This window comes from Syngnathus floridae, chromosome 16, assembly GCF_059516105.1.
Source record: "Syngnathus floridae isolate MCC-2025c chromosome 16, RoL_Sflo_1.0, whole genome shotgun sequence".
NCBI lineage: Eukaryota > Metazoa > Chordata > Actinopteri > Syngnathiformes > Syngnathidae > Syngnathus > Syngnathus floridae.
Window position 1 is genome coordinate 8,971,823 of NC_142428.1, and position 26,268 is coordinate 8,998,090.

The window sequence follows — 26,268 nt, forward strand, 5'->3', positions numbered from 1 at the left end:
AGCGCTTGGATTCTTTCACAGCAGCTGCCCGTTGCCAAGACAGAGCGAGCCCCCCCACTCCACTCCACACACACACACACACACACACATGCACACACGCACACACACACACGTGCGTGCGCACACACACACACACACACGATACAAGCTGTGCAAATGAATGTGGGTCACAGTGAGTCAGAAGGGGGCTTTTCATCCGTCTCCCCTTTTCTTATCCTCCTTTTTGTTCCTCTCCAACGCGCTTCGCTTTCTCCTTCCATGCTAAAGTCAAGGCCGACCCACCAGCGAGCAAAACAGACAACGAAAAATAAAAAAACAACAGCAGATGTTTCGCTGGTCTCGCTTCCTCTCACCAGCTCGCCACTTCCTCTTTCCCTTCCCCTTTTTTTCCTCTCTGATATCCGCCGTTCGTTGGAGATGTTTGGTGGCCATCCGGCCGCTTCACGCGATAAGTGAGACGTTTGGGTCACACTTAAATTCAACATTCCAGCCATCTCACTTGAATGTACTCTAAAAAAAACCTTAAATTTACATAAATATAAAAGCCAAACATCTTTTAAATCAGACACCCCTTTCCAGATCTCAACGAGTAAGATGGCGCACCCCCTTTTGATTGCGCACACCTGGAAAAAAAAAAAATCTTAGCTACTCATTCAAATGATTTGCAAGGTGAAAGCATGAGACGGGAATTTAATCCTCGGGTACATCATGTACCGCATGTACACAGAGAAGAATGTTGTTTTTTTTTTTTTTACCCATCAGCCCCGGGGGGTGTTTCCCTTTCAATGAACAAGGACGAGGGTGGCGGACGCTAGCTGACATTTCGCTAGCGGCGCAGGATAGACGGCACTATTGTCGCCGCTGAAACGGAAAACCTGCGGAGGGCGGCGTCCCGACAACCTGATATCAATCTGACGCGCTCGCGGCACGTCCACCTGACGGGCGGGGATGGGGGCTGAAGACGATACCGAGACGCAAACGTCCCATTGTGGAGGTCCCCCGTCGGCTTGGGAAGCGAAGACGCACAAAGACGAGCAAAACAGTGGATGCTCTCTTTGGCGAAGGGAATACGAGACGACGATGTTATCTGGATCTTCCGCCAACCTTGCGGCCATTACGAAGGACGTCGGCTGCCATCCAGTGTCCTTGAAAGGGGACGTGATGACTCGACTATTTGTAGGGTGCTCTTCAAACATAATGACCAAAAGAAAACGTACATCATCCCAGAGTCACCTCGGTTGAGATTTTAAAGATGGTGACTTGAAACGTTTCGCTGATTTGGCGTTTTTTCTTCTTTTTTTTTGAGGGGCTTGTATGTTTTTTTTAGAGCACGTGCTGGAGAGAGGGGCTACGTCAAAGTTAAACAGAACAAGCTCACACCTGGAGAGCGAGGAGTGAACTTTTCCATCAACAGTGCGTAGCGTTACGGCATCACCCCCCCCTCCCCCAACCCAACATCCTTCCTTCGCCACCGGGTTGCGGTGTCTGTGTGCCAGATGTCCCACGTAAGCTAGGCGAGCCTTGGGGGCGGACTCGGGTGCGAGGACTTCAATATGAGAAGTTTCTTCTATCTTGAGGAATCATGACGCTGACTGTTATGCTCAAGTTAGAAGACGACACATACTGTAGAGTTGCAATGTCTGCCATCTAGTGGTAAACACTGTCGTTGCAACTTAAAACTGAAAACATTCTCATTTCTGCAAATTAATCAAGGGCCACGATGAAGAAGAGCGAGAGACTAGTTGCACACCAGGTGCGGTTTGGTGAAATTTAAGCGTATCGAAACAAGTTTGAAATTTAAATATAAAATCTCAAAATATAATTCACTATAAGTGACTCAGATTGCAATGCTTTCAGCTATTTCCGCTAGCATCCGCCGGCTAAAATGAATCGGTGATGTGAGCCGCCCCATTTGGCCGTTTGCTAGCCGGTTGGAAAATGTGCATCACGACCACACAAGGACGAGCATTCAGGCCAGGCGGCAGCCAGACACGGGCGGCATAAAGTCAAAAAGGCCTCTCGTCAAATGTCTGATCCATCACTTCCCGTCCCGTGTGGTGGCGGCGGCGGGCGCGTTTTCGGGGAGGTGGCTGGGGGCTAATGAGCCACTCTTTTAGTGAAGCCGACAGTTTACGGGGTGCTTGCCAGCCTCATTAAGAGCGGCTCTTAATTGGCCTTCACCAGCCTGAAAAGCCAATAGAAGCCCAAACATCTGCTGGCCACTGAAGCGTGTTGCTGCCTTGCGGGGCCGACCGTCTTCCTGCCCTCGCTCGCCGCCATTCAAAGCCGCCGCTTGTGCCGGATTATGGCCCGCTTCTGCTTCCACCTGAGGTCTTTAACTATAAAACGAAAACTAACCAAACAACGGAAGCCTGCAGCTGCCGACGTGGAATAAACAATTGTGACTGGCAAATAGTGCGTTTGCGAGATCGTTCAAATGTATTTGCCAGTCATTAATGTTTTTAAATGCTCTTTAATCCCAAACGAACTTTTTTGTTCATAAAAAAACATCAAAATAGCAAACTGCATCTATAAAAGTAAGACAAGACGTAAGTGTATGTGTGACGGTTCTAAAGGGGCCAGGGTCGGGGTAAGGAAACGACTTCTGGAGAGGAGACTGAGGGCAGCGGGAGCCATGCAGGAAAGCAGAGACTGCGGAGCATGAAAACAAGGAGTGTCGGAGCGTCAAGAAAACAAAAGATTTAACCATTTAACCTTTGCTGTGATTGGACTCCAGGCTCCCGCTCACACTTCCCCAGTCACGCCGGGGACACGCTGAGGGTTTTTTGTGTGTGTGGCGCATGTCCCTGGGGCAGGGAGTGGGTGCGGGTGGAGTTGTGGTGGTGGTGGGGGGGGTTCTTGCTTCATCCTGTTGTTGCCGTTGCACCAGGCCTCCTCAGCAGTCTCATCAGCACTTCTTACTTCCTGTCAGCTCAACCAAAGCAAGAAGAAACAGTTAAAATTTCCCATTAGGGTGTCAAGACAGGATTATGGTTTCAAGACAGGGACAGGGTCCCTGTCAGCATGGGGTGGGGTCCATGCAGGTCCAGGTGTAAGGAGTCGCCAGGCGGGAGCACTCAATCAGTCGTTTCCTGGCTCTCGTCTTACTCGACAGAACAAACACCAGCATCGTGGCGTCTCTTCATTTCCTCCTCCTCCTTCTCAGCCTTTTTCTCTCACAGCTGAACAAACAGCGACGCTCTCGACTTAAAGGTAGACGTCAAGCGTGGACGCTTTTTTGACTTTTGTTTGGTTTCGGTGGGTATATTTGAGTAAGGGGGGGGGGGGGGTAACTTGTCCTAACTCAAAAAGGGTAAGGGCACTAAACAAAGTCGACGGCCCGGCGCTGCCACTGCTGGCTATCCAGTTCTCAAGCAGCCAGCTGACTCTGAACTAATAAAAGGCAAACAAGAAGCGCTGAAGGCCTCGTTGTTCACGGTCGGGTCTGGAATGAAGACGCTGGGGAGGGGGAAGTCACATACAACTGTTCGGGTCCGGGCTTGAAAACTGTAACCTGGCCTTGAAACCCTAAACTTCAGTTTTTTGAAACCCTGACCCTATCTCAAAACCCCGTTTTGAAATCCTAACCCTTACTTAAAACTTTGTTCGTGTCTTGACACCCCAACTCAGTTTTGGAACCCTAACTTGAAACCTTAACCCCTTGTTTAAAATCCCATGCCTGTCCTCAAACCGTAATTTGAAACCCTAACCCCAGTCAGCCTCCAATTTACAGCAGTAGTCAAAAGAGATCCAAATCAAAGTCCCCCAAAAGTCTTCAAGGCCGTACTGCCTGCGTAGCGTCAAAGCACTACATTGCGAACTACACTGTGGACCTCTCGGAGGCCTGACAGCCTCTTTAATGACTTGCAGGCTGCGTAATTCAAATGCTCTTCACTCCGACCGCACACCCACCCGCGCACCTCCAGCCAGAACATTCCTTGCACATCTGGCCTCCCCCCCAACTCAATCGCTCTTCTCCCGCCCACCGCCCGGCACCGTAATTACCCACAAGCCCCGTGTTCTCCTTTTCTTCCTTTTTACGACCCTCCGCACCCCCCTTCCTCCTTGGCGCATGTAACAGATTTCTCCGTTTAGACGTCAGAATGTCATCAATCAAGAAGTTGTCGGAGATAATTCGACAGAGGAGGGGTGCGCCGCTATGTCTGTTGCGATGATGGAGTGGGGGTGAATCCTGCTAAGTTGATTCAGCCATTATTTAGTTTCGGTCTTTAAATCGATTTTTGGGTTTTTATGAAAAGTGGTGCGTTATCAACAAGTTGACTTACTGTATTGAGGGGGTGCACCATGTTTGTCAGGATGTTGAAGAAGAGCATTGCTTAGAAGGTTTGGAAAAATTTGCCGTTCTTTGCCTCCCATATTTGAATTGACTCTTTTGAGGGTCTATGAGGGGGTGCGGCCATTTTGTCAAGATACTGAAAGGGCTGCAAGGCTTAAAAAGTTTGGCATATTTCTGAGTTTTTGTCTTGAGTATTCAAATTGACTTGTTGTGTTTGGAAGCGAGAAGGGGTGCACCTTGTCTGTCAAGGTGTTGAAGTCGGTGCGTGCATTAAAAAGTTGGACTGTTCTTTGGCTTGTGTATTTAACTTCTTGGGAGGACGTGTGCAAGAGAAAAAGGGTGCGCCATCCCTGCTGGGATGTTGTAGCTGATGCTTTTCTTCAAAGTTTGGCACATTTTTGTCCTTCTTTGACTTGTGTTCAGATGTTCATTTGCTTTTGAGGGTGTGTGCAACGGGGGGAGGAGGGGTGCGCCATCTCTGCAGGAGCGCGGCCTGCCGACGCTGCTGCTTCAGGCGCATGTCTGGATGTCCACAGGAAGCCAGGGCGCATGCAAGGGGGCGCGCAGGCAGGAAAGGCGCTCGATTGCTCGCTCGCCGGAAGGCACTATTGTTAAAAGTTGTTTACACCTCCTTTTGTCGGTGACCTGGCGCACCTCCCTCTCCTGGTTGGCGCGCCGCCACCCGTTTGTCTGGCAGCACCTCGTGTTTTCCACGTCGATGCTGTGGGAACAATCGCTTGCGACACTCGAGTGGCTCTTATCTGAATTGGATTCAAGGTTTGTTTGGCCCGTGATAACATCCACTTCCAACTGATACGGTGGGAATACCTGAGGTGATACCTGACAATAGCTCCATTTGAAAATAAACTTGAATTAAAAGGCGTGCGAGAAAGCAGGGCGGAGACAAGCGGCCTCTAGCTTCCTGGATAGCATAGCCTTGGCATTGACTTTATCTTTTGTTTTGTTCCGACAGAGCGAGAGGAAATCAGACACGTTTTGGTGTCCTCTCTCAAAACGGCCTTCGCACCATCACACAAAGTTCCAAAAACACACGGTAGCCGCTGCTCATGGTGGACCGTACTTTTTCTCCACCTTTTTTTTTTAAAAAAAAAAAGCTCTCAGCAGGTTGATGGATGGAGTGTGTGTGCGTGCGTGCGTGTGTGTTTATGCGTGCGTGCGTGCATGCATACATACAAATTGACGCAAGACCGAAAGTGACAAAGGGGGTGCGCCATCGCTCTTCATATAGTTGATTTGGGCCAAAAGCTTGTCAAGGGAACGTTCCAGTTGGGGATCTGGACAGGGCCTTAAAGAAAAACACAAGTTCCTCCAGTCAGCAGCTGCCATACGGATTTACGACGACATCTTCTTTTCCTGGTTCCTGTGACGTTCTGGCTGTGCCCTCAATACAAATGGAAATTTGTGTCCCTCTCTTACGACCCCCCCCCTTTCCCCCTCCCGCAAAGATCCAGGATGTTTTCAAAAGTGGGATATTGCTCCTAATGGATTCCAAACGCCGCAAAAAGTTTATTAGGAAGCAGGGCGTTGTTAAAAAAAAAAAAAAATCAGGGGAGGAGTTTAGGGGGTGCTTAAGTGAAAGCACAGTGGGGAAAAAGTGTGTGTGCGTGTGTGTGTGTGGGGGGGTCTGTTTTGTTGCGCCAAGCGTATATACTGTACAGTCACTCCAGTCTACTGTAGCGACGTTTACGAGCAAAGTGAAACAGCTTTAGTTACAGTTCTGTTTATAGCAACAAGCTAGCAACATGCAATAGAAGAATGTCTGCTGGTCAACAAGATGCTAATGCTGAAGCTATCCTTTTCGCAGAGGAAACAATCTGAATGCTGCATTTGGAAAACAAACAGAGGCTTTTGGTTGCGAGTTGGTAGGATAGTGTATACTAGAGAAGGCTAAATCTCACAAAGCCTCTTTTGAAAGGCTTCCTGCCACGTTAAAAAAAACCTGGAGTCGTCTTGCGTGTTTAATTAGCATTATCGATCGGAGCGTTTCTCTGAGGCTCGACCAGCGAGCGGCCTCCTTGTGAAGTGAAGCGGCGGCTTGAGGAGTTTTAGCTTTGTCATTTCCTGCTTCCTCCTCTAATCCTCCAAGTCCCTTTTCTTCGCAAACAAAACAAGCAGTTTAATGCCGCAAATCCTTATTTGGCACCGCTAAGTCGCTCATTGCTAATTTGCAAAATAGCTTCCCGGGCAACATGAAGGAATGCAGCTGTACCTCAGAGCGTAACAGTAATCTGCCGGTAGAGTGAGAACGTTAGAATACGGTACGGCAGGGTTACTTGGTAGATCGGTTGCTCGAGTGTGATGGTCACGCTAGCTATGTGTGTCTGAACCACACACCTGGGAAAGATTACGGGAGCAATGGTGAATCCGAAACACCGAATTTCGACCTAATAGTTCCAATTAGAGGAATTACACAAGTGTTCCTCCTTGGCCGGTTTCGGCCCACTCATCTAGCTGCCCCGGCAGTGTAGGCACCCTGTGATCCGTCCCCCACATCACTTACGGGTCAACAGTAAGAAGCAAGAAGGATTTAACGGCTAACTTGGCCACTCTTCCTATGAACCCGTTCCCAGCAGCAAAGACTCAGCGATCAGATTATCGATGGCAAGATGCCTGCCTACCAATTTATCATCCCGTATAAAATAAGACCTACTCCTGTCCCAAGTCTTGTGGAATGTTCATCCCCTGATGACTTTATGGAGATGTTCTCCACTGACACCCCGCGAATGATCCATGCCTGTTGGCAAGCTACGTGACACATACTGAAGGTTGGGACTGAAATATTTGCAAGGCTGTCACGTTCACTTAGCGTCGCAGGCGGGTGATTCGGCGGCCAGGAAATGTTTCAAGCAAGGAAATTGGAGCAATTTTTTTCTTTTTTATGCAAAAACCCACGAAAACCAAAAGAAGAAGTTTTGACAGTTCAGCGAAATGTCGAACGCCGCCCTCGCTAACCGCTTAATCAAAGGACAATAAATAGTCAGTCGTCAAATGCTAACAGGCGTATCAAATGAATTAGAAGAGTGGAGAGTGTATATTATCATTATTCTAAGCGTCTGTATTTTGCGAGATGGATACTGACAGAAAAACACAGATGCTGTGAAAGGAGCTAATGTTAGCAGCCTCCGTATTCTTGAGTAGAGCGCTGTATGCTAACATTTCTGCTGAAGTCATCCGCTTTGCAAAATATATGTATCACAACTTTTGATAACCGTAATGAGAATGATTTACCTAAATGGTTAACTACCTACCTCAACTACTCTTAGAGGTACAGACAAGTTAATAAAAAAGAAAAAATCTGAGGCGGAATCGCGATAAGTCAAGCTAGCCTTGCTAATTGTTAAATCATGACGCAAATTCATCACCCTTTCGCTACCGTTGGGCCAAAGTTCATCATGAATGGATGAGTGGATGAATGTACGAAGGCTGGGATGAGTGATTGACTGCCAAAGAGGCCTGGTCTTGAAGGGGGGGGGGGATCCATAGAAATGCAGATTGCTTCTATTGAATTCTATTGCTGTGCTCGGCTTTGATGTTAAAGTAGAGAGGAGGGATGAGGGAGTGGGACGGTGCGAGGGGGGGGTGATACAGACTGCGTACCTCCCCCAACCTTCCTCACCTCTTGTCCCCCCCCCCACCTTCCTTTCATCTCCCATGGCGTCTTTCTTCCCGCACCCCCGCACGGCATCGCTCCGCAACGGACAAAACAGACCCTGGGGCTTGGTCAGGAATTGGAGAAAAGACGGGTGGGTGGGTTTGGTGAGTTGGGGGTTGACAAGTGGCCATCTTTTTGGGGAGGGAGAGATCCATTCAGACTTCAAAATGAGCCGTAACAAGTTCCCGTTAAATGAGAATTTTTTTTTTTAAACCAGAATTATGGTAATTTTTCGGTGAACTTGGAAAACCAGTTTTTTTTTAACAAGGGCAATTTACAGTAAAACCCTCTCAACCCTCCCTCTGAATCGCTTTCCCGCTTCTTTCTCGTCACCCATTTACTCTTCGTTTTATCGCCGAACCGATGCGGGATGAGACAAAAAGCTTGCATACAAAAAGCACGAAGCCTCGAGGTGGTCGGCAAAAACGCCGAGTGGGCATATTGAAACCAGAATAAAAGTGAATGGGAGTCCAGTGAAAGGGGCGGGGGCCCCACACACACAAAAAAATGGGGCTAATTAAATCTTTTTCTAGCATCTTGCAGAGGGGAAGACTAATCTGGTGGGTGAATCCAGAGCCTGTACTGCTTGTTCTTTTTTTTCTTTTCAAAAAGAGTTTTCAGAAACTTTTCATGCCTTGTATTTCTAAGGCCACCCTGGAATTTTTTGCATTTGGACAATGCCAAGACTCATTACTGGAGCGAGCGATGAGCTGAGACGACAGCACAGAAAGGACCGGGACAGATTTAGAGCGTTGACAAATGCCACTTTTATCTTTTATCTATATTCATGAATACAGTGGGTGGGTGGCAGAGTGGAGAAAAGAGGGAGGGAGGAGTGCAATCGGAGTGAAAAAAAACAGGAGCAAGTGTGCTGTAAATGAGAAAACGTTTTTGTACATTGATGCGACGCACGATACGGATGAAGCTGAATTCACTCCGATTAGGTTCTGACTTGATTCACTCCAATTATGACACAATTGGCTGAAATCACGACGCAGTACGACTCACTACGATGACCGCAGGGTGCAACTCACAAAATTACGATACGATTCCTTCCAATTATAATCATAATTTCACTGCCTAATTTTTTTCAGTTCAAATGTTTTTTTCGCTCAGATAGAGTACGATACGGCTCCAACTGCGAATGATTCATATTTCTTTGAATTACGATACAATTCTTTCCAATTTCGATTCAATACAATAACTCCACTTACGATATAAATACTTCTGATTACCATTCACTCTAATTGCGATAGGTCAAGTCACTCAAAATATGATACAATTCAATCCAAACACAATACGATTATTTTCAATGATGATACAATTCACTCGAATTGCGATAGACGATTTTGTTTTTGTTGCCGGCGGATTTCAGCGGCCGCTCCCTCACCCCCGCAAAGAGCCCACGCGGCCCGACCGCTGAGTGGAAAAAGCCACGGCAGCAGATGGAGTCGGCCGAGAGCGAATGTGAGAGAATGCGAGGAGCGCAAAGAGTTAAGTCGCCGGGTTTCCTGAGTGGAAATTAAAAGCGTCTTGTAATCACACGGCAGGAATGCAGTCGGTGCACACTGTTAAACACTCCCAAAGCGCTGGCTCCACTTCACTGCACTCGCCAGTGACAACACAAAGAGGTCTTTTGTTCTCAGCTCCACTCTTGAAAAGCAACGTTCCCTCACTCTTCTTCCTCCTCCTCCTCCTCTTTCTGTCTTTGGTCTCTGTGCTGTGCTGCTTTCATTCATTCACTTTCTTTTATTGCGCTGATGTGCGGAGCAATCAAACGGCCACAACTCGTAAGCTGATAGGAGTCATTTCCAGAACGTACAGTAAAGTCCTGTTTATAGTTCCAAACACGAGCACAAAAGCCATGATATGGAGACCACAAAAAAAAAGTTGTATCCCTCGCGCACAGTTTAAAGTCCAAGCAAAGTGAACATAAATGTCTTGCCAATGACACACCGCAGCATTAATGAAAGAGGCCAAATCCACTTATTATCCATCTCAGGGGGGCGGCCATTTTGCCACTTGTTGTCAACTGAAAATGACATCACAGTTGCCAATCACGGCTCTCCAGTTTTCTGAAGCTGAGCTATACATATGTTACTCTGGGAAGCAATATATATATCTACCTCGTCGTAACTTTCTACTTTTCATTCCTATGTAACAGTCAAAGAAGCCCTCAAGCTAGCAATCATCCTTGCTATTATTTACGTTAGCGTAATTGCTTCCAGCTAAAAGTGCGTCGTTAGCGTTTGCGTTCTCCTTGTCACCCATTTGACAGGTGGACTTTTACGGGAGACGCTGCTTTGACAACTCGGTCACAAAGTTGGCAGGCCCTGAAGCCAAATTGCACAACAGCGCATCTTGATTGTCTACTTGTGGTACGCACACATTCCAAACAACATTCGTCTTTAGTCATTAAAGCTGTCTTGGCAGTAAGCTAATAACTTGATTGCAAACAATCGTCTTAAAGGAGACAAACGCATTATTGACAAAAATGGAAAAATATGACTTTTTCTCAAAATATTGTTAACTTTAATCTGGTAATATTGACTGTTTTGTGATCTTTTTTACTTTAAACAATAAGACTTTTTATTCTTTATAGACGTTTAAGACGTTTTATTTTTTGTATGATGACTTTTCTTCTGACAGATATTTAACTTAAATTTTATTTAAAAATTTCATACGTCAGCTTCACATTGCTCCCCAGATTGACGCCCCTGTTCATATGATTCCTACTTATGTATTTCTTTGGAAGAAAAGACATGAAGCTGGTAAAATTCCACCTTTTTTATAAAAAAAGAGCTGCGTCATTTCTCGCCATGGTCAACAGGCTGCGACAGGCCCCGTGCGAGGAATCACGGATGGGAAGATGTGCGGCTATGGAAAACTGCTGGTAAAAAAAAAAAAATTGAAAGAAAAGCCAGACAGGTTCCTGCACGCGGCCCTCGAGCCTTAACCCTCCTCACTTAACACCATTGAAGTTATTTAGAATTCAATGCATCATTTGTCCTATAAAAATAAAAACACACACCTCATAAGATTTTTTTTCCCAACATTATTTTTTGACAAGAGAAGTAAAACTTCATTCTCAAAAAATGGTCACTTTATTCTAATAGAAATGCAAATTATTTTTCTCAAATTATTTACAAAAAAATACGCTTTTTAAGTTGAAAACACTTTGTCTTACTTCTAAGCAATATAATAGCAAGTAAATTTGCATAAACACACACTCGCTTGCAACTTTCATACACACTGAAGCATAGACTCACTGCCTGGATTCAAAAACTGAACAAACTGTTCCTCTGGGAAGCAACTACACACACACACACACACACACACACACACGCACACGCGCACTAGCGCGCACGCATGCACACATGCACACACGCACACTTGTATATGTGACGTCAAGTTTGACTTGCATTTGTTTAGCATTTGTGGCATCCTGCTTTGATGTTGCTTACATCAGAGTGCAAAAGGCCGCCATTTGCTAGCAAGAGAAAGAGACAAGCCAAAGACAACATCCGGGGACGGTGTTTAGTCCAACACGGCCGCCTATAGATCTTTTCCGCAATGACAAATGCTCGCAATTGCTGACATTTTGTCGGAAGTTTATATGCCATATATGTCTTGGGTGTATAATGTAGCGAAGTCCGTAGCTAAGCTACTAGCTAGCTAAACAGCGACTTAATCCACTTGGCTTTTGGCTCCGCTGAGTTTTTGGAGAGTTTTTTTTTTCCACGTATCGGCTGTAACTTTTCGTGACCTACTTGGCCTTCATGTTGCCTGCGTGCACACTTTGTACTGAGCAAGCCCACAGCTGTTTTTCTTTTGGCTTCCTGCTCGTCACTTGTCGCATGTGTCGAAAGTCAAATGTACTCTACGGTCACACCGCAACGCCGCGCTTTGTTTCCGCAGAATTTCCTGCGTGTATTGTAGGTGAGAACGACAACTGTGGCGTTCACATCCAGATTCATGTTATTTGTGAGAACCTGTTCTCAAAATTCAAGCTTTGCTTAGGATTTGAAGTTAAGGTTTCAAGCCTTGGTTAAGATTTGAGTAAAGATTTCAAATGAGGATTCCTCACCTGGGATTGGTTTTTCGTTGATGATTTCAAGCAGTGGGTTCCAAATAAGGTTTCAATTGGAAGCAATGTCTTTATTTTGAGGTAGGGTTTTAAATTAGGGTTTCAAGCTCAGTTTAAGGTTTCGTACAAGTATAAGAATGGTGGTGAGCCAGTGAGGTCTGCGGGTCTTGTTTGCGCGAGATTTATTCCCCCCTCGGACGGAGCGAGAGTTTCTTTTCTCCTGCTGCGTTTGGTGCCGTAACGGTGAAGATGTTTTAGAAATTAAGGTCTTGGGCCAGCTGGACCCGGCCGGCGTCCCTAAAGCACCGTGAGTCAGTCTTTCCGCAGTTCTTTCCACCAGCCGTCCAGTCGTGATTCACTTTAATTGCGCAAGCAAACTTTCTGCCTTGGCTTTCCAAGGGAAGCGAAGAAACAGATTGGTGCTGCTGCCTTCACATTTCTTTTTTTTTTCTGCCACAACCTCCACCGAGTAGGGCCACCTACAGGCAAGGAGGACTTAGCTTAGGTTTTTAAATATACTATATATTTCACCAAAAACAAAACCATTGTAGGGGGAGGCTTGGTCTGTGTATGTGTATGTAGGGGGTGGGGGCTCATGATGGTTGGGGTCTTGTTTACCCGGGCCACCCCTCAGAGAGCGTCTCCTGGGCCGCTTCCCACTTCCTGCTGCCTGTCTGGTCGGCCACCTCGGCCTGACACCAGGAGCGCATGCCAAAAGACTTATTGGCCCACTTTAGAGGAGCGATGGGAGGGAAGGTGCAAAGCTTGGGCAGGAGGGGGAGGGGCTGCTCTAGGTGGGGCTACAACTGGTTTTAAAGGGCAATAAGGAGGTCAGGATTGTTTTTTTCTTTTTTTTTTTTTAATAAAGCTCGCAGCCTTCCCGTTCATCACCCCCCCCCCCCCCCTCACTCCCATCCATCCACTCTCCCCTGAGTGCTTACAGCTGCATGGATGGAGTTTGAAGGGAGGGAGAGGGAGGTGGGGGTGTTGGGGGGAGGGCGTTTAGGAGGAGGGGGGCTTCTTGTAGCGGAACAGACCCAGCACAGAGAGCCCCCTTCATGAAGTCACATCTGGAGCTTTCCCAGAGAGCTCAATGGAGCGCGCAGTCTAATGAAAGTCTTAAGTTATGTAATCGAGCTCTTCCACGATGCACGCCAGACGGCACTGTTGTCGGCACAGCAGCATGTTGGTGAGGTGGGGGTGGGTGGGGGGTTTGGGGGTGGATGGGGAGCAAGAGTATTTGAAACCACATCCGCCTGTTGTGTTGACTCTTGGCTAAAACCATCGAGGTGTTAACTGAACTGTTAGGTAGTTCAGTCCAGAATTGAACACCACAAAATCCAGAAACATCCACGTGTTATACAACTTTTAGTTTTTACAGAAAAGTAAATTCAGCCTTTTTGCCTTGGTCATGATGACCTAACTTGAAGTGTCATACAATTGTAAAGAGAAGTAAAGCAACGTTTGTTTGGGGCCTGTGCTGGGCTCTGCAGATGTGCCGCGGGGAGGAGGGGTGTTACGCAAGACTCAAAACTGGGGCTGGAGGAGTGATGACTTGAGGGGCCCCCTCTGCGTCCATATGCTCCGACTTTGCTTCTTGTGTCTAATTGTCAGCTAATGTATATTTGTTTTTATCGGGCCTGTCCATCTCCTTTATGGACGGGAAGGCCAGGCGGCTGATGGGTGGGGGGGCGGCATTTGGCATGGCGCCACAAAGTGGGGGCCGCCAACCACGACACTTTATACGCCAACAGGTTTGGGCAAGGTGTTCATTTCAGGAGCCTGCTCCCTCGCGGAAGGTAAATCAAAGCTGCGAAACAGATGGATGAGCATCATGTGAAATAATCGGATAATTCAACATGAAATGACTTATGGTTAGTCAATTTTTAAATATAATAAGAAATCAAAATAATTTCAATAAACAGTTTGTGCATCATATTTTCCTGCATTAATTCAGTACCTGCTATGCTTGCCTTGGCCACTAGGGGATATGTTGAGTTCTTTGCACACAAACTGGGCAAATTTTGGTTAGTTTTGTAACTTGTAATTTGATTCACATTAAACTTTAACCAGGATTGGCGATGCATCCCGTCAAGCGAGATGGTGATATATTTCTGTAACATGTAATTGGACAATTTTCAAAAAAGGTGTGTTGCTGAGATTTTCCATGACAAGCAAGCTATCTCATTTACATTTGTTAACAATGGTGATTAAGTCATTAAGCATAGCAAAGCATTTTCGCTTCTGCCTTTAATCGGGCCACTCGCTCGCACACAAGCGCTTGGCGAGCTGTTGATTTAATAAAGCCGCTGACGTGACGCAAAGGCCTTTTGTGCGCTCAAATTCTTTCGGTGTGGCGTTTGCGGCCCAGCTTCAGCATGTTGCAGCAGGAGAGGAGCAGCAGGCCCGACGGGTTTGCTTCTCTTATCTGACATCCGTAAGAGCACGCGTCGATGCGCATGACTATGAGGAGGCCTTGAGAAATCTCAGCAGTGAAAGAAAATAAAATCTAGGCTGAAATATTTTTAGATTTAAATTTTATGCTGGTACAGTTGACTTTTTTTCTTAAAAAGATTTTGACCGAGTCTGCTTTTTTCCCCTCCCAAAAAAACACCTCGTTTTTTTTTTTTTTTTACTTTTTACTACGATACTTTTTTGGGGATTAGCGTCAAATGGCAACTTTCTACATTGCAATATCCCCCCCGAGGGAACCTGACATGGACAGTTAACGTGCCTGTCCTGTGCACGCTTCCTCAGGTGCAGGCTTGTGTTCTTAAGTGTGTGTGAGTGTGTGTGTTAGAGTTGTTTCCTTGTGCGTGAGTGTGAGATCTGTGGTTTCTCACTGTCGGTCCTTATCTTCGTCTCTCGCTCTCTGAGGCTCATCCAGCAGATCATTGTGAAATACACACACACACACACACACACACACACACACGCACACACACAGACAGGAGGGATACAAAGTGCGCTTTGAACACCCCCTCCCTCCTCACCAAGGACACACTGGTGGGTTGTTGTCAAGCCAAAAGCATCAAATGCATCCTTCTGGTTTGTGTGTGTGACTTGTCTTCCAGCTTCCCTCCAATTCCACAGTGACAATGTTCTGCAGAATCTTGTGTGATGTCATCAATCACAACGGACAAAATGCCCGAGTGCAGATCAGTTGTGGTCATATTAAGACGTTTATCCGGGGAAGGGAAATCCTCCAAAAGTTACCTGCGGTCCATGAGCAGCAGCCTCGAGCCACTGTGCATTTGTTTACAGAACTTTGTGTTTCCGCAACCTGTCAAAGGCCCATCGTGCCCCCCCCCCACACACACACACATACCCGCTACGACCCCCCCTTCACATATGTTTTGCCTTCCTTTCTTGCGCAGGTCAAGGGTTGCCAATTAGCCGCGGGGAAGAAAAGCACACGTGACACCGGATCCCCGGCAGGGACTTAATGGCGGTTAACGCGAGGCCCCCTTGGGCGGGCGGAGGGCCACGTCGGCTTTTGAGCCCCGAGGATCAGGGAGCGGTCGGCGCTCTTGTCTTGGTGCTGATCTGCAATCAGTCTGCCGATGATAACGGCTGACATTTATTGCCCGCAGACCCAATTGTAGCCGTGGGGTTATTGCACCCTTGGATAGGGAACAGGTCAGAGGTCAGAGCAAAGGCAGCGCAGTTTGCGTGCTTGTCATTCGCTTGTACAGACTGGGACAAAATGACAAGAGTGTTTTTCCTTCTTGACCTACTTTCATCATATTTTCTTGCCGCCATGTTCTTTGCATTTGTCTTTTTCTTAGGAGTAGTCTTTTGCCTCCCTGGCTGTCACGGGCCTCCTGCACAGCTGCCACTAGCCTTGAGTTGCTAATGCCACCGACTGGTGCCGTATTCTACATTTTTAATATTGTCCACACGTATGTGCATGTGCTCATGAATGAAGTACGAACGGCGAACATCATCATGTTGGAAAGTGACGGGAAGTAGTCGTGCAAGTTTTGTGTTTTTGATGCTTCTCAAGGCGAGATGTAGACAAAAAGCCACTTCCTGGTGTCAAGGTGCACCCCGCAAACAGGAAGCAGGCGTCTTTTATGTCCCACGCAGCGACCCAGACAAGTCACGTGACAATAGGAACATTACTTCGATGTCATCACGGGTACACGTAAATATTTTTCTTCAGTTTTTGCGTTTTCTTTTTTTTTTACCTTATTTTGAAAGGCTTGTTTAACATGGCTGTCCTGTGAAGTATTTTTTTCATTTTATTTAAAAAATTGTTATTTTTATTATATTGCTGTATTGTGGATGCCGTGAGGTTAGCGTGACAACGTGGGAATTCCTGGGAGACAGGCAAAGATTATGAGACGTGTGTGTGCATGTGTGAGGAGGCATGCAGGCAACAAGGACAGGCCTTCATGGGTCAGCTGTGCCGGGTCAGCACCCTCCATTGTGCAAAGGGGAAGGGAGCGTTCCTGTTGCTGCTCTTTTGCCGCAATCCGAGAGAAGATAAACATGCCCCAGCGGATGGGAAACCAAAGTGGAGAGATGAGTGGGAATACGGCCTTAGGTACACCTAAGCAAACACATTTCAATTAACCAATTTGAGTAACAGGAATAGGAACGGGCCTTACGTGGCCCCTGAGCCACACTTTGCCCACCCCAATGATCAAGTGTCCCGTGGGTGTCGAGTGATGTTTGAGTTAAGAATCAATAGTGTCCATGTTGATTCGATGCTTACTGGGAACACCGTTAGCTAAACTGGGCTAAACTCGCCATCATTGATCGCCGATCAATATGCTAACGTGTACTTTAGAGTCGAGAGTTTATCAACAGACGGGTCAGTCGCCTCCACACCACTCGCCAATCAACTAGCGTCACTGTGAAACACCCTACAAAATCTTGTCACAAACTTAATCATAGTATGTTTTAATGAGATATGTTAGCATGTCGGTTTCATGGTGTTAGCATATGTTGCAGTCATGTTGGGAGTTGGCGTACATTGCGAATATTAAGCACATTTTTGTGAGATGTCAGCCAAGAACATTTTAATTGGCTATGTTAGCATGGTCTGTCTCAAGAGACTATCAAACCTGGCAACTCGAGATGAGGTGTTAGCATGGCGCCGACCGTCTGAGCACATTTACATGCTAGCTGTCTTTTATGCGAAACTAAACATTTTCATGTGAAATATTTTACTAAATCACAGAGACTATTGGCACACATCGTTGTCATGTAAAATTTTATGCAAATCCAGTTTTGGTCCAAAAGTCCCATCATTTTTAAGATCTTGCTTTATTTGTCCCACACGGGGAAATTCCATTTTCAGCATTCCAAAACAACGCGACCACACCCTTTCAAAATTTTCCAAAAATTACGGGGTTTATTGACTTTGAACTGCAATCAATACTTTACAAAAAAGAAACAGGCGACAGCACAGGACTGTAGTGACAAACATGGCTGGAAAAAATTACATTCAACATTTTTTTGTCATTTAACTTTGTTTTGCCCCCCAAATCTGCTTTTCTTTACAAAACGTGAAGGCAACAGCAAACTTGTTTTTTTCCACAAAATGTGTGAAGGCAACGGGGAAAAAAAACAAGTCCTCCACCGTCCTTAGCTACCTGGAATGTACGCAAACGAGGCACTTGAACTCAATCTCCCTCATGCTATTTGGTCACAGCAGACTGGGTGAAGAGGAGGAACGTTACCCCCCAAAAACAAAACATAAAACAAAGCCAAAATCTCTGAAAAGCACCCGAGTTACTTCTCTAAAGCACTCTAAACGTGTGTGGGTTGGGAAAAAAAAATTCTACAGGTTTATTCCGGTGGAAATGCAGTTACAAGGGAAGACGTAAAATAAATAATCAAAACGGCATTTTTTTTCCTTGTCGCAGTTTAAACTTATTTTGACCAAAAAACAAAAAAGTGTTGTTGCAGAAGAAGTACAATATATTAAACTGTGGAGAAAACAAAAGAAAAAAACAAAACCGACAAAATGTCTTCACAATCTTTAGATTAATATGGAAGATCATAATTTAACATAAAAGAAAATATATTCTATTGTTCATTATCCAGATAAATACAAAAATTAAACAAAAAACAAGGAAAAAAACGCATATGATCACCAATAAATATGTTCTGATAAGTTAAATAAGCAGTGACAAGCAAAAAAAAAAAAAAAAAAAACCTTCGGTTTGGAAAGTTCTCAAATAATAATAATAATAATAATAACCATAATAACATTAATAAAAAATAATTATCAAAAGGAAGAAAAGAGAGCTTGGAGATCTTGTCAAGTGAGGTGGCAAATGATGATCAGCTTAATAAAGATAGAGGAAAAAAAAGCCAGTGACCAGCAACAGGATGAGAAAGAAAGGGTGAGGGAGGGGCGGGGGTGAGGGTGGGTGGAGACCAACTTCCAGTTCAAAAGTCCTTCCTGCAGACTCACCCTACATCACAATTACATACATAAGCACAGTAGTCCATTCACCCCCACGCAAAACACACAAACCCTGTCCCCTAGGCACTTTTCCTTTGTATTGATTTTTTTTAACAACTATTCAGGGTTGTGTGTTTTTTTTGTTTGTTCTGTTATTTAGGTGGTGTGATAGGGGGAGGGAGGGGGTGGCTAGTGCAATACAGTCCCCCGGTTTTGTTTCCCAAGGCCACTTGTGCTGCTACACATTCAAGAGCAAAAAATATTCAAAAAAAAGGTGGCGGAAGAGGAACAAAAAATATCGAGGAGTTAAATCTCATGATTTTCGGTTCAATTCCTTTCAGGTGTTTTTTGCTAATTTTTTTTGGCACAGTGACACATGGCAGGGCACTTTTTTTTCTTTACTCCCCTCAACCTGGCTGTGTTGAGATAAGCAGGAATGAAATGATTTGTTGACGGTCCTTAAACTTTTGGGGGTTTCCAAACTGAGGCTCGGGGAGCTGGAATTGGTTGGCAATGGTTATTTTTTGGGAGTTTGCTGGTTTTCTAAAAATTATTCTTGATTTACTTTTGGGGTGACTTTGTTTCCCAAATTGAAGGAGGCTCCCAAAATGGGTCGCAAGTCACCTTATCTCCCAAACTGAAGTCGAGGGTGTTCAAAATGAACCTCTGGGGTCTTAAATGGTTTGTTGGGTTTCAGGGGCCCAAACTTGGTTGATTGGTGTGCTCCCCAAACTGAGGCCTGGGGCCAACTTTTCCTGGATCGTAGATTGTCAGAGTAAAATGATGAAAATGTTTTGGGGCACGAGTCTCGGGTGTTTAACTTCCCACCCCCTGTCGCGGCTGACGGCGTTCCGCCTGTGAATTCCAAAATTCCCGGGGCAACTTCAACCCCCCCCCGTCCAGCATACCATACACACAGGACAGCAAGCCGTTAAAAAGGCAGGAAAAAGACAGCCTCGATGGCCGGTGTGTAAGGAGGCAAACGTTGAAGGGGGGGATCCTGTCTTGACTGACTTCGTCTTTGCGGCGGAGCGGCACCAAGGAAGTGGCTTCGCCTGGGGCCTTAAGTCCCGGTCTCCTCGTGTCAAAAAATACAAAGGGGCAAGATGAGGCATGCCGTCTAGTCGTCAGAGATGGAGAGGCGGCTGAAGATGGGGAGTCGACGGGTGGTGTCGAGCGTGGGCGACTCGGAGCCGCTCAGGCTGCTGCCGGAGCTGCTCTGGTAGCCCTCCTGGTCCGAGAGGGAGTCCTGCGGGCTGGACGGGGACTCGAACATCTGGGGCGACTCCAGCATGGGTCGGAAGTAGTAAGGCCCGCTGGTGGGGGAAGGGGGTGCCCCGTTGCTGGCCTCGGGGGCCAGCGGGACGCCACCCAAGCTGGGGCCGAACAGGTTGGCCAGCTCCTGGCTGGAGTAGGTGAAGGGGTTGCTGCTGGGCCAGTCAGGCACGTCGTCAGGGAAGAAGATGGGCGGCGGGGTGACTGATGTCGGACTGTCGCGGAGCCCCGCCGAGCTAGGAAAGCCCGCGAAACTGTAGCTGTGCTGCAGCCGGGGCCGCTCCATCTCGCCCGAAGAAGACGAGGAGGAGGAGCAGGTCGATGGCGACGAGCCGTTGCTGGACTTGAGCGGCGGCCCGCGGCGCTCGTCGGCGTTGTGGATGAAATGGCAACGGGGCCCGTAGGGGCAGAAGCCGATGGTGTGGAAGGTGCGGCACAGCTCCGTCTTGTACTTGGGGTGGCGGCTCAGGCTGCGCAGTTCGTGGATGCCGTGCGCAAACTGGCACTTGTCGCCGTACTTGCACGCACCGTTCTCCTCAAAGGGCCGGCACAGCTCTGTCTTGTAGCGACTGGAGTTCACCTGGCTGCCTGTGGGACTGGCCGGGCCCAGGCACTTGTGCAGGAGCCGCTCGCCCGTCTCGGAGAAAGAGCGATCGCGCAGCCGCAGGTGATTCTCCTTGTTGCCACCGCTGAGCCCCGTGATGAGCGGCGAGTGCTCAGCCACCTTCAGGCTGTTGAGGAACTGGTTCTGGTTAAACTTTGCGCTGCCGCTGCTGACAGAGTGTCGTCGCTGGTACACCCCCGGCGAGCCCACTGCCTTCCTGTCCAGCAGGGCGCCGGAGACGTGGCCATGTGGGGCCGCCAGGTTGCCGTTGTAGCTCAGCAGTTTATTGTTCTGAGAAGACAAACACCAACTTCCATTAGCCAATTTTTTTTTTGCTACATGTCAAATTTGGCTATAGCTTATTATTTAACCAGCGTGAAAGTTTGGTCTGATTTTTAACTGCAATTGTGGCACTAGGCCACAAGGGCGGGGTAGCGCCAAAGTCAATACTACAACCTTCGAAGAAGAGGACCCCAAAACTGAGTGATATTAAATGCATTGTCAAAAGTCCATAATAATAGAAGAATTACATAACATTCCAGTCGACGAATTACACTAAAAACTAATTTAAAACATTCATTTTTTGCCAATTTGTGTTTTGACTTTTTAGGGAGAGCGCTGCACTGATCTAGTGTGCACGAGTACATTACACCAAATGAAAATCGGAAGGCCTAAATGTTCTTAAATGTGTCAATGAAACAGCTGGAGACAACATTCAACGACCATTTAACAGGCGAGTCACGTTCAAGTTGTTTCACTTGGCTGCTGAACTGCACACACGTGCACTTTTGTTCAATTTAGCAGCTTCCTGGACTTCTAGTTTATGTTACTTTGTAATAGAAGAGCTAAAACGGGGCAAAAATAACAAAATGCATTAACTATATCATATTTTCTTTCAATTTGAACCAGGAAAAAGCCTGTTAGGGCTCTTTTTTTTTTTTTTTTTGCTCCGGACGAAGCAGAGCGGATGCAGGCCCGTATAGAAGAACGGCAGCTGGTTTGGCTGCTTGCCCTGGTTAGGAATGTGTGGCTGCTCTCGGTAGAATAGAACACGAGAGCTGAGAGAGGAGGCCAGCAGGCAGGCCCACAAAAGAGGCGGCAGCGCTTTACAAAGACAAAAGTGGCCATCCCGCTGCAATTCTCTATACACTCAGACAAGCACGGGTGGGGGGGGCAGCTTAGGAGGGGAAATTGGAGGGAAATCTCACACACACACAAAACTAGACACGTTCCTAACTTTCTTGCGGTGGTGGACACATGCTAAAACAGTTTAATCCACGCCAGACAAATCTGAGGAATGATTACGCGAGCATGTGGCCGACTGCTCAACCCAAGTGCTCGTTCATGTGTAACGAGCACGCCTAGCTCTACTTTTTAAGTTTAAAAAACATCCATGGGACTGGGAAAAAAAAACAAGAATACTCCATAACAGGGAAAGCACGCGTCAAATCGGTTTTAAAGTAGAGCACGAATAATTAAATCACAACGAGGGCGGTGAGCAATGCATTCCTCCACACCAACAACCAGGGAATGGGGAAAAAAAGTTACCTTATTGATTGCTTCGAAGTCGAAGAAAGGCGACACCACGGCTGTGGTCATCTTTGCAGTGACCAACTCCCCCAAAAGTTGCTAAACCAACACAAAAAGCCAACCAAACCCGACTGTTTGGAAGTTGCGCACACGACTTGTTGCCCGACCGAGCGCGTGTGCGTGATTTGCAGATCCCCTGCGCGTGCGTCTGTGCGTGTATGTGCGTGTTATTGACCCTGCACAACTTCCCCCAGTGGCCCGCGCTCTCTCCGAATTTGCTTTATAACACTGCAGCAGGAGGAGCCTCGGGTGCGGGGCGTCAACTTTCTGTTTAACTTTTTCTCCCCCCCTAGCGTCTCCTCCTTTCTTTTTCGTCACCACCCTTCTTCGTCTTCCTTAACTATGCCTCCCTCGAGTTTTAAATTTAGATCTGCACGCATTCGTGAATGCAACAGTACGCCGTGAGACAAACCACAAAACACCGTAGTTACACACAGCATATCAACTTATTTTAATTGGTGCTGATTATTTGTGTTTGTCAACTTTTTGGATATGAGTAGTTTGTCTGAATGGAGTTGCCGTACTCCTCTCCTAACAGACTTTTCTCCACTTCAATTTTTCTTTCACTTCCTGTTTGTACACTAGTGAGTTCACTTTCTGCGCATGCGTTAATAACGGAGGGCATATTTACCATAAACCAAACTGTTCATGAGAACCTTATATTCTAAACAAAATAAAATTTAAATATAGTAAACAAAATATAAAAGCAATACTAATAAAATTAATAACCAAGATAACAAATAGATGTAACTAGAAAATCAAATATCATAAGTCAAGGCTTTCTTTTTTAATCCCGTTCAATGTCCTTTCAAAACTCAATTTCCTTTAAATAAACAAAACGGTGCTTGACATTTTGTAAGAGAGTATATCAGCAGTCAAGTAAGCCAAGGAACTGTTGTGAGAAACTTAATAGTAAGTAAAACGTTAAATAAATCTGCACACTGTGCAAATGTGAGTATAGTATTAAATTAAACCATGCAGTCGGTGCAAATAATGGATTTATGGTGAGCTTTAGCTGTTGTTTACTCTTGTGTGGGGAGCCACAGTGCTTATCCTCCCCCATCACCCACAGCTCTCTCTGTAATTAATTTACTCTTAATTGGCGGACTCCAACATCACTGCTGGGACTTTCCAGCCAAGCCGGTTGGCGGTTAACTCATTTTCAACTTCTCTACTTCCCATTTCCCACCTTTCTACCAAGCATCCAAACAGTTTTCATTCCCTAAGAAAAGTGGATAAAGGTTTTGAAGTATAAAGTGACAATATTACCAGAATAAAGATTTGAAAGTTAAAATATTAAAACAATCAACTTATTTTTCCCTCCTAATATGAACAAAATAACGTTGTCTTTTCCCTCTCCGCAGGCATTTTGTGACCTGCTGACACGTGACATGGGTGTCATTCCATCAGACAGGAGAACCTGATCCATGAATGAGCTCACCTGATTCAACCGCAGTCACACAAGAACACTTTTAATAAGATACCAAGACTGTGAGTGAAACCTACCCAATTCTACCGCAGTCCTTCACACCCCCTCCCATCCTGCCCCCCCCCCCCCCTCCATAAAAAAATGGAAGGGGGCGGTGAGGAGAATGTGGGGGGATGGATTTATGGGGGTTGTGTCTGACTACACTGGATTGTCCTGAGGACATGAGCAGCGAGGGGTGGGCAAAAGGTTCCCTTTTCTTTGCCCACACAGGAGCAACAGAGGGAGAGGGGGCACAAGAGCTTTGTGGACTTTGTTGTTCTCCCCCAGCTCCCTCCAACGTCCTTCCTTGATTTCCACAAAGGTGGCAGCTACTGAACGGCCAGTGCTAGCAAGTGTTAGAGAACGTAGCACATTGCTTTTTGACCAAGGCTGGTTGTGTGCGCGCACGGTTGTGTGTGAACTTTAGCAGACGAAAAGGCTTTTACGAGCCGGCCCAGAGTGTTGCCGCAGTCGAGCGTCTTACCAGAAACCACGTCTGCACTTCAAAGGCCTGCTCGGCCATTGACTGGGTGCCATCCGGCCCCTTTTGAAATACCAGCGTTGTGCACTTTACACAGAAGTGTATTCATTTATTTAATTATATTTATATTTGTATAATTTTTATAGCTATAATTATTATAATCATATAATTTTTATAATGTCTTTATAAAGCAATTTTTCTCTTTCCGTACACCCTACTCTCGAGCTAATTTTCGACCCGGTTTCCGAGAGTTTTGCGTATTGTTGCAAGGGAGTGCACCAACGACGGAAACTTTGCACGTTTTTGACCCAGCGCTTTTGTTTACGTGTGGTGTCGTGCTTTCTTGATTCTGAGCGACTCCCTCCCGAGGTTTGGGAGGAGGCACCTGTTTCCTGACTCAAAGTAATACACACCAAAAAAAAAAAAAAGAACAAATCCGCCATCTCTCTTCAGGTTGCGTCAGATGTCCTCTTCCAAAACGCCATTGACGCACAACAACAAGCGGCACGTCAAGACTTGAGAAACTTTCTGCAAAATCTGACAACTCCGCGGCTAATCCATTCGCGGGACGCCCTGAGGCAAAACTTGGAATGATTGATGACTCCTGTCAAAGGAAAAAAAAAAGCTTACAGTATGAAGGCGTGTTAGGATCACAGTGAAGACGATTCTTAAAATTACACGAGGAAGTCGTAAAAATGCAAAACATAAAGTCAGAATATTCAAAGAAAACAATCTTCAAAAGTATTTTGAATGGAGGGAGTTGCAACGATTAATCGACAACTAATGACTAATCAAATCGATCGATAAATATTTTTAATGGGCAATTAATCCTGACATAATGCAGTGTATGAGGATTAAATAGTGTCTGATAGCTTTTACTTGGTTGGTTAGAATAAAAAATTCTCCTAATTAATGTGTTTTTTATACCCTTTAAGATTTTCTGGAGCATGGCATCAATTTGACACGCTAATCGGACTCACTCTCGCCGTCCAGATTTGTCTTTATCTACGGCTTTACGCCTCGTGAACTCCTTGCCCTTCGACTAGCGGCCCCAGCAAAATGTGGCGCAAGCATTTTCCCGCCAAATCGTATCGGACTGAGCCCTTGGGACCAACTTGTGTTGTCGCTATTCAACCGCGCTGGCTCGCATTCAATGCCAGCTCCCGCTGTTTTCCGGGAGGGCTCGGCCCTGGGTTGTTGATAAATGACGGAAGTGTAATGACAGGCTTTTTATCTTGGCGAGCTGTAGATGAAAGAGGGGTGGAGGTTGAAGCGGGAACACCTGGCTGCTTTGCACTGAGTGCTCAACAGAGGGCAGCTTTCTGCCTGTGAGGTGTTGTCTCTTTACACTCTTCAAGTCTTCCAACCATTTCATTTCTTTCAATGGTCCAAAAAATATGAAAATTTTTTATTTATTATTAAGAATAAATTAAATAATTGGATGAAATACATTTGAAAATAATCAACTGATAGACTCCAAGTAGTGTAAACACACAGAGGGGGGCCAGGGGAAAGCACGGAGCGTGCCGTCCGTGGCTCTCGGGCCGTACTTTGCCCACCCCTCATTTAGATGCTCATAAATAGCAGACGGCCGCCAAGATTAGACATGCGGGTCAAAGTGGCGTTTTTTTTTAACTACTTGCGTAACGGCGACACACCAAATTAGTGGCCCTGCGTCACGCAAACACACACACACACACATACACACACGCACGCACACTCACGCACGCACGCACGCACGCACGCACTCACACACACACACACACACACGCACACACACGCACGCACTCACACATATACACACACAAACACTGGCAGCACGGTCATCTTCAAAGTGCACCTCGCCAAATCCCACTTTGGGCAAAGCGCAGGCTCATTAAAGAGCGTCTTGAAGAAGAAATACGACCGTGCAGAAGATAAAATATACTTTGCGATGCGCTGATACGGATGGAACACACAAACAAGCCGCCGCCATGGATTAGTTCAGTGTTACTTCATCTTCTATTAAAAGTTGTGTTTATATAACTTCCGCCTTTTTGCCCAGCATGTGAGCGTCTTTCGAAACACTCCCCAGTACAGCTGAGTGTTCAACACTAAATACGCTGATTTGACACATTTGGCCGCGCTGGTGACGTCAATGTGTTATCCATATTTTTATTTTATTTAAAGAGGTGCCTTGAGATACAACTGACCCGAGATTCACATTTTTTCCAAGTACGTGCCAATTTTGGGCAGACTTTTTTGGGGCTTTGATACAAGCACCGCATGGTGGCAACTTACTTAACGCACTTAACAATAAGCGGCAGCTTGGCAGACGTTCAACAATTCTTGAAAAAAAAAAGGGTTCAAGCTGTTTAACACCACGCCCAGTT

At 46.3% G+C, this 26,268-nt stretch overlaps 2 protein-coding genes across 3 annotated transcripts in view; one reads left to right on the top strand and one right to left on the bottom strand.

Annotated features, from left to right (window-relative positions):
* The window catches only part of plekhh1 (pleckstrin homology, MyTH4 and FERM domain containing H1), a 66,526-nt gene that overhangs the window by 5,976 nt on the left and 34,282 nt on the right, over positions 1 to 26,268 (top strand). The window contains exons 2-3 of one of the 2 annotated variants that reach the window (XM_088356446.1): positions 20,968 to 21,090; positions 23,312 to 23,438. The gene's annotated coding sequence lies outside the window, so the exon portion shown is untranslated. The remainder of the gene's footprint in view (positions 1 to 20,967; positions 21,091 to 23,311; positions 23,439 to 26,268) is intronic. The other variant, XM_088356443.1, reaches the window with a different exon arrangement.
* On the bottom strand, positions 17,392 to 22,154 carry zfp36l1a (ZFP36 like 1 zinc finger CCCH-type a). Its single transcript, XM_088356448.1, has 2 exons — positions 21,906 to 22,154; positions 17,392 to 20,648 (listed from the first exon to the last, which is right to left on the bottom strand). The coding sequence occupies exons 1-2, from the start codon at positions 21,954 to 21,956 to the stop codon at positions 19,599 to 19,601; spliced, it is 1,101 nt and encodes a 366-aa protein (XP_088212574.1). The 5' UTR covers positions 21,957 to 22,154; the 3' UTR covers positions 17,392 to 19,598.

Coding starts and splice junctions, on each gene's coding strand:
- zfp36l1a (XM_088356448.1), bottom strand. CDS start 21,956: ATGACCACAGCCGTGGTGTCGCCTTTCTTCGACTTCGAAGCAATCAAT. Junction 20,649..21,905: donor ACTTCGAAGCAATCAATAAG/GTAACTTTTTTT, acceptor TTGTCTTCTCAG/AACAATAAACTGCTGAGCTA.